General features: G+C 46.6%; 1 protein-coding gene across 2 annotated transcripts; it reads right to left on the bottom strand.

Moving 5' to 3' along the window:
- Positions 1 to 542: 542 nt before the first annotated feature.
- Positions 543 to 7,427, bottom strand: SGK1 (serum/glucocorticoid regulated kinase 1). 2 transcript variants are annotated; one of them, XM_068677360.1, is made up of 12 exons: positions 7,160 to 7,427; positions 5,742 to 5,817; positions 5,229 to 5,304; positions 4,675 to 4,779; positions 4,133 to 4,216; positions 3,894 to 4,025; positions 3,501 to 3,613; positions 3,185 to 3,308; positions 2,790 to 2,885; positions 2,517 to 2,672; positions 2,317 to 2,406; positions 543 to 1,781 (listed from the first exon to the last, which is right to left on the bottom strand). In XM_068677360.1, the coding sequence occupies exons 1-12, from the start codon at positions 7,191 to 7,193 to the stop codon at positions 1,614 to 1,616; spliced, it is 1,254 nt and encodes a 417-aa protein (XP_068533461.1). In that variant the 5' UTR covers positions 7,194 to 7,427; the 3' UTR covers positions 543 to 1,613. The 2 variants fall into 2 exon arrangements, with proteins under 2 accessions (XP_068533461.1, XP_068533460.1); XM_068677359.1 differs by lacking the exon at positions 7,160 to 7,427 and adding an exon at positions 5,956 to 6,124.
- Positions 7,428 to 7,568: the final 141 nt, after the last annotated feature.

The following is a 7,568-nucleotide window of genomic DNA, read 5'->3' as shown; positions in this document are numbered from 1 at the left end:
CACAAAATGCATACCCCATCCAAGTAAGCATGTAATGAGTTGGTGAAATCTGCCCTCCCGCTATAGGAGGGGATTTCAGGGTGCATCATACACATTATAGCAGCAATGTTCAATGCTCCCAGACAGATGCCCAAATAGGGAGCTTCCACTAGCCTTAGAAAAACCTACTTTTAGCATGTCTGCAGCGTAGTAGTAAAATAGCTCAAGTCTTTGTTATACAACTGTCCTAATGAGTTAATTCTTTAAGTGTAGTTAAGCTTTGTCTACACCAGGGAGCAGTACCATCACTTTGCTAGAGGTAGAGAAAGTCCTTGAGAACCCATGATGCTCCCACAAAGGGAGCCCAAACCAATGTATACCCACCCACATTTAGAAGACCAAGTATTTTGGCAAACAGCATGTTTATGTGCAGCTTGACAAAATAATCATCACACGCCTAAGCAAAGTGATGCAGGTATCCTTGCTAATTGGCAGCTGATTTTTTTTTTTTTTTTTTTAAAGGAGAAAACCTTTGCTTTAAAAGAGAAATGAGGCTTCATGGATGTATTTTTCAAGATTTTACTGCAAACCAATGGGTTTGGTCACAAAAAAATATGATACATATAACCATGTTAATTATATTACATTACAATGATAGTATACATTACAAGTAAGTCTGTAAGTTTAAATATACATCTAGAGTTACAACTGAATGTACAGATCTTTTTTACAATACATACAATTAGGAATGAAAAACCCCCAAAACCATAAATAATGCCCATTTTACAGATGACATCTTTTAAACAAAAAGAAAGGAAAAAAAAAAAAGGAAAGAGAAATAAAGAAAGAAACCAACAGCTTTGACTGACTGCAGCTGGGGCATTTTGGTCCATAAAAACCCTTTCTAAAAATAGAAATCTTTTCATAGCAGCAATGCTTTCTTCAAGCATTTGGATACAAGTAATTGTGAGCCCATTTCAATAATTTTAGTTGACTGTATAGATTTACAAAAAAAATTTCAAAATTACACTTAATTTATCTTCCAAATATGGAAGAAACAAACAATGCCCCACATTGTGGTATCCTGCAAGTGTCACATTGATGCTTTACACTAAGTCCATCTGTAGTACGCAGACCACACGCATACCATTTGTTCACATAGTAAACCCACATAAATGAACTAAGAAACACACTCTGCAACAGGGAAAGCTTTGGAGCTAACAAGATCTCATCAGAAAAAGGCACATTTCATAAAATCCTCATCACGTGCGGATAGATCTTCAGGCAAGGCTTTTCAGAGCATGATTTCAAAACTGCTTGTTCTTATTCCTACAGTCTGCTGTAGCAGCCTATGGCAGCAGTCACTTTTATTTTTCTTTCCCAAGGAGACAGCACCACTTTGGGGGAAGAACAAATGGAAATGAAAAGCCTGTAACGCTCATTCAGAGAGTGATGTGCTCTTCAAAAAAGCTTCCAGCGAACAGTGTAGTTGAAATTAAGGCTGCAAAGCTGCCATGGTGGAAATGTGCAAATTCTGTTTCAAGATGACCGGTCAACTGGCAATTCCACCAGCAGGCCAAACAAAACCAAAAATAATAATTATTATTATTAAAAAGGGAAAGAAAGAAAAATGTTCATAAGAAAGAATCCACGGGTGGGGCATATGAGAAGCCCAAAAAAGCCTCAGCAGCTTCTTTGACACTGGCGGTGATGAGGATGCTGTCTGGAGACTGGCCGATGGAGTTGGGGACTGGCTCATCTGTAAACTCAGGATCAAAGTGCCGCAGGTCACTGGGGCCACTCTGTTGAAAGGAGAGAAATGGAAAGGCATAACATTTAGAACAAGTCTTTATTTTCTCTAAGTGCACAGTTCAATTCAGAATGGGACAAGCACCCTCAATCTGAGACTACCATCTCTGGACAAGTTATTAAACTAAGCTGGAGAAGTGCTCAGACAGTAAAAGAACTACCACAACCCTATTCTTAGATACTAATATCTGACAAGCCAAATGTTACTCTGTGCTTGTGAAGCTACTTCCTTTCTGCACCTTACCTTACCCTTTAGTAACATGGGGATAAGGGGGATTATTTTTAAATAGCCATGCAAATGAATCATTTGTCAGAGGCAAAAAAAAGCCTGCTAAATTTAGACTGTCCATCAGCAAAAAGCCAGCTACAGCTTATTTTTAACCTTGTCTAGACAGCCACAAGGAAAGGAAAAGCTGTGTTTCCCAAACACAGCTACCTGATTAGTTCCCTCTGGCTTCTGGGCGCCCCACATAGACATGTAGGAAGCAAAGACACTTTATACATTCTATAATTAGAAGTGATACGTACCACATTTGGGTTAAAAGGGGGAGTAATCTTCTTATTAATGAGATCATCCCAGTTAATTGGGGAGAAGAAGATGTGACTCTTAATCTCCATCTGTTAGGGAGAGAAAAATAGATTAATTCAGACCCCAGCTAATGTAAGTAATATGACCTCGTCATCTTCCTGTGCTGTGCACAGGGAAGAACTGGCCACTTGGCACTTACAAAGTCCTCCTTGGCGCCAAGCCTCTTTGTCCTATCCTTCTGCAGAAGGCCTTCCAGGAGATGTCTAGCAGAGTTGGTAATATTTGGCTTGAGCTGCAAGGGTTTGTTCAAGATGTTATCATACATTTCTGCTGTGTTCCTGCTGTAGAAGGGCGGCTGTGGGAACAGCAACAGAGAGACCAAAGTTAATGAGGCTGACAACATGCAGGTCTGTGCTGAGAGCACAGGGAAAGCTCAAGAGCAAGCTCGTTTGATCTGACACCAAGGACTTACCAGGCCATACAGCATCTCATACAAGACTGCTCCAAGGCACCACCAGTCCACAGTCCTGTCGTAGGGCTGCTTGTGCAGAACTTCAGGAGCAAGATACTGTGGAAGAAGAGAGCCTTGTTAGCCAAAGCGATCTTTGCAGTTAAGAAACCCCCTCGCTGTTGAGTGAAAGCAGCTTACTGAATCCCAGCAACATCTAAGCTACTGGAAAGATGCAAGTACTTTATAAACAGGGAGACAGCTTGAAAGCCATTCTCTCCCTAATCAACAAGCTGTGTCCCCCATGTCCTCACCACAGCCTGATATTACAAGACCCATACTGCCTCCCACTTGTCTAACCCACTGTAAAAATGCACAAGAAGTGTCAGTTCTCACTGCAGGCTGAGGACTGGACGTACCTCGGGTGTGCCGCAGAAGGTGGAGGTTGTGCCGTTGTGCTCTATGTTTTCTTTGCAGAGTCCAAAGTCGGTCAAGACAATGTGCCCTTGAGAATCAAGCAGAATATTCTCTGGCTTCAAGTCACTGTAGGAACAGATGAAAGAACAAAAGCACTCGTTAGAGCTAAAGCAGGAAGACTGTTCACAGAATTTCAATAAGCCACAAAAAATGATTAAAAGCTATTTTGAGCTAATACTGAGGTCAACTTTTTAATGCTTATTAAACGAAGGACCTATTATTTTTTTTCAGTCTAACAAGCAAAACAATGCTGCTTACCGATAAACTATGTTCAGGGAGTGCAGGTAGCCCAGCGCACTGGCAATTTCAGCAGCATAAAATCGGGCTCTTGGTTCCAGGAAGCAACGCTCCCTCTGGAGATGGTAGAACAACTGCAGGAGACAGAAAGAACAAAGTTCTGTAAACAGCGCCAAAGCCTGTTAACAATGCACTTAATTAGACTCAACATATATAGCTAGGGAGAACAATGGCAGGAAATGGCCTAACGATCCTTTGGTAGTTCAAAACTTGGCAGGCTGGAAACATTAACTCTAGTAACTTTTCCCTCATGGCTTTTCCCCCTGGAACTCTTTTATTTAAAAGGAAGGGGTAAAAGCCTACCCTATCACTGTCACATGATAGGAAACGGTATTTAATTTTCTTGCTGCTTACCTCTCCACCATTGATGTAGTCTAGGACAAAATACAATTTGTCTGCAGTTTGGAAGGAGAAGTGAAGTCCGACTAGGAAGGGGTGTTTCACATTTTTCAGCAGGACATTGCGTTCTGACATAATGTGCTTTTCCTGAAAACATGAGAAACCATCAATGTTTAGCAACAGGATTTGCTGAGCAATAGCAGTAAAAATGTATTTGACTGACATCACAACAGCATCACTAAGAAGCAGCTTACCTCCTTCTTTTTCAGGATTGCTTTTTTCTGCAGGACTTTGACAGCATAAAACTGCTCTTCTGCCTTATGCCGTGCAAGGAGAACCTGGAACAGAACAAATCCCCAAAACTGAGCAATACTGAAATACAGAACAAATTGTAAGCAATGAGAAACAACGCTTTCTGATAAATGCTGAGCACTCCTACACTCCTCCAGTTCACCTTGCAAGCTCTTTGCTGGCAATGCCTAAAGCTATCACCACTCCCACAGATAAACAAATCCAGCTTTTACAGCTAGCGTTCTTTCCAAGAGTAAGGCGTATATTCCCCCAAGCTGAAGCACTCCTGCCTCCTCACTCTCTTGCTCTTCTGTGACTATTAAACACAGCACCCCGCTCCTGCTTCCCGCAGCTCAGCAGTGGGCCAGGCACAGGGCAGCAGCACATGCCCGGGTCTGTTTTAACTGACCACCTTTCCCCAAAGCCGGTACAGGCACAACCCTCAGACATTACATAAAAGAGCTAAAGAGTAATCAAAATCACAGTAAAAAGAAGTTGAGCTTACCTTCCCAAAACTGCCTTTTCCAATCACTTTTAAGAAATGGAAGTCTGATGGTTTGGCATGTGGGTTGGATGACGGACCAAGATTGATCTGCTGCGAAGGACTGGGCTAGAAAAATAAACACGTAGAAACCACTTTTATTAAAACAGCTTGGCAGTGAGAGGCTCAACAGTGCTTCTCTTTTTTTAAAGGATAGATAAAGTGATCACAAAAGAGAGGATCAGCCCTGTCCTTATCACTAAAAAAGGAATCTAGATATCTGCCATTAAGTTAAACTATCTGGTACTACGCAACAGAAGTGTAACAGCAGTGGTTTACTTAAGAATTCTTTGAGGTCTTAACTACATTCCACAGTGAAGTTCCAACTAATAAGCTTTATTTTTAAAATCTTCTTCTCCACTTTAGGAAAATGTTTCAGTCTAACTTAATTACTCTTTTTCCTAGCTACATCAGTGCTATAAACTGAAGTTACACTCGTGATGCTAATTTTGCTACGCTTCTATTACCAGCTCAGTTGATGTTCTAAAAATGCTTCACAGAGCATTAAATCTGCTTACCGGAGGAGAAGGATTAGCGTTCATAAGTTCAGGCTCTTGAGGCTGGGAGATTTTCAGAATAGACTGAACTTCAGGGCTGTAAGGAGAAAAGCATGCATAATCAGTCACCGTAAGTGTCAGGCAGATCTTTCCGCCAGAGGGCAAGCAAGTACCGCGCTGGCAAGAGTTCAGTTTTGGCTTGGACTGTTAAAGAAAGCAACTGAAACAACCTATTCGGCTTGAGAAATAAAATCCATCTAGAGAAAGTAAAATCGGCCGTAAAAAGAAATGTCTTTGTGCCCTAAGTACAAATCAAAACAGGGACAGGGCTCTAGAAATCCCATCCGACTCATCTCGCCCAAACCCAGCTCATGAAGAACTGGTGCAAGGTGAGTAATAATACCTCAAGAAGAGCAATTAACTCTTCAGTAACAGTCATGCCAGAGGCATTAGAGTAAACAATTTTTTTTCCTCGGTCTCATAAAACGTAATGGTATTTATTACTGAAACCCGGCCGAAGTGTCTGATACTTACTGTTTGCATGCATAGGAGTTGGTGGCTATCTTCTGAATGAAATCATTCAGCCCCATTCTTCTCTGCTTCATGAAAGCTAAAAAATAAAAGGACAGGAGTGTTAAAAAAATTTAAAAAAAATTAAAAAAAAAATCGCGAAGCCATCTGTCTGTCTTGTTTAAAAAAAAAAAAAAAAAAGCACACCACCCAGCAGCATCCCTGCTGCCCGCCTCACCGATGAGGATGGCCACCATGCCCCTCATCTTGGCGTAGGTCAAGGTGGGACCCGACGCCTCGGCTGCCTTCACTGTCATTGCGCTGGGCTTGGAAGGGGAAAAGATGCCGGGACAATGAGCCGCCTGCGACCAGCACCGCACTGCCCCGGAGCGGCCCCCGACAGCGCTTAAGTGGCGGCGGAGCGGGGCGGGACCGGAGAGGGGCGGCGCCGATCGTCCCCCCCCCCGGGGGCCGCCTCCGGGGCCGTCGGGGGGGGGATGAACGGCGCCGCCCCGCTGCCGGCCCCGGGAGACTGATTCCCCCCCCTCCCCGCTCCCCACTCCGGAGAACAAGATTTCCTGCCCGGTTTGCATTAAAACAAACAAATGTCCCTTCTGTGCGCTGCCCTGATCCCGGCCGGGCCGTTACCGAAAGGGAAAAGGAAAACAAACAAAAGCACAAAAGCGAACCAAAAAAAAAAAAATTTTTTTTCTTTAATGCCAAAAAAGGGGAAAACGTAAGGGAAAATAAATAAATAAATCCCGGTTCGCTGAACTTGGAGGCGGGGGGAGGAAAGGGCTGAGAGGTCTGCTGCTGGAAGTGGTGGGGAGATGACAAGTGCACCAGTGCAAACATCAAAAAAAAAAAAAAGAAAAAAGAAAAAAAAGGGGAAGGAGGGGAGAAATTGCTTTCCCTTTTGCTTTCCCTATCCACGACCACTCGGGATCACGGTGCGTGGGGCACCGCTGCCGTGCCCCCCCGTGCCCAACACCAGCCTGCCGCTGGGCGGCATCCCTTGGCAGCCGGCCGCACCTCGGGGGGTGACAGCAGCAGGGGCACCCAGCGAGGTGGGAGCAGGTCTCCAAAAGCGCCTTACAGCGAGGGAAGAAGGAGGGAAAGGGGTCGGGGTCCCTCCGGGAGATGGGGAGGGGGGGATCCCTGGCGCCCCAGTGCGGGCGCAGCGGCGCCGGGAAGGGCAGGGGCGAGGGGAGCGGCTGCTGGGGCTCTGCCTGCTCCCACTTGTCGCTTTCCTCGCGCCTGTCGCCAAAACCGCCGCTATCAGCGGAGGCAGAAATTGAAGAGAGAAAAGAGAAAAGAAAGGCGAAAAGAAAAAGAAACCCCAGGCTCTGCCACAGCCCCCGGTGCCCCGCACAACCTGCCGCGGGTCGCGGCGCCCCTCACGCCCCCTCCTCCCCCCCGTGTCCCCCGGTGCCCCCCGTCACCTTTGAGCGACGACTTCTCCTCCTTGCCCCTCATCTCCGCCGCGGGGCCGTGCTCTGCGCTCAGCAGCCGGGGGCGGGCTGAGGCCGGCCAAGTGCCCGGCCCGGGGGCAGGGGGAGGCGGCGGGGGTGGGAGGGGGGGGCGGAGGGGCCGGGCGCCGCTGCCGCTGCCCCGCTTAGGATCGCGGTGCCGAGGGCGCTCCGGGAGCGTTATAAACGCGGACACGGGCCGCCCCGCACACTCTGCCCCGTTGCAACATCGCCCTCAAAATTACTGTCATCAGCGGCAGCCGCGCACACCCCGCCGCGGGGGGGCCGGCCCTGCCCTGCCCTCCGACACCCGCCCCGGCCCCGCGGCGGCGCCAGGAGGCGCTGCCCGCACCCGCTGCGAGCCGCCGCGCACCGGGACCCC

Source organism: Anas acuta, chromosome 3 (genome assembly GCF_963932015.1).
Source record: "Anas acuta chromosome 3, bAnaAcu1.1, whole genome shotgun sequence".
Classification (NCBI taxonomy): domain Eukaryota; kingdom Metazoa; phylum Chordata; class Aves; order Anseriformes; family Anatidae; genus Anas; species Anas acuta.
Note: the sequence above shows the minus strand (reverse complement) of the source record. Positions and strands in the feature narration are given on the sequence as shown.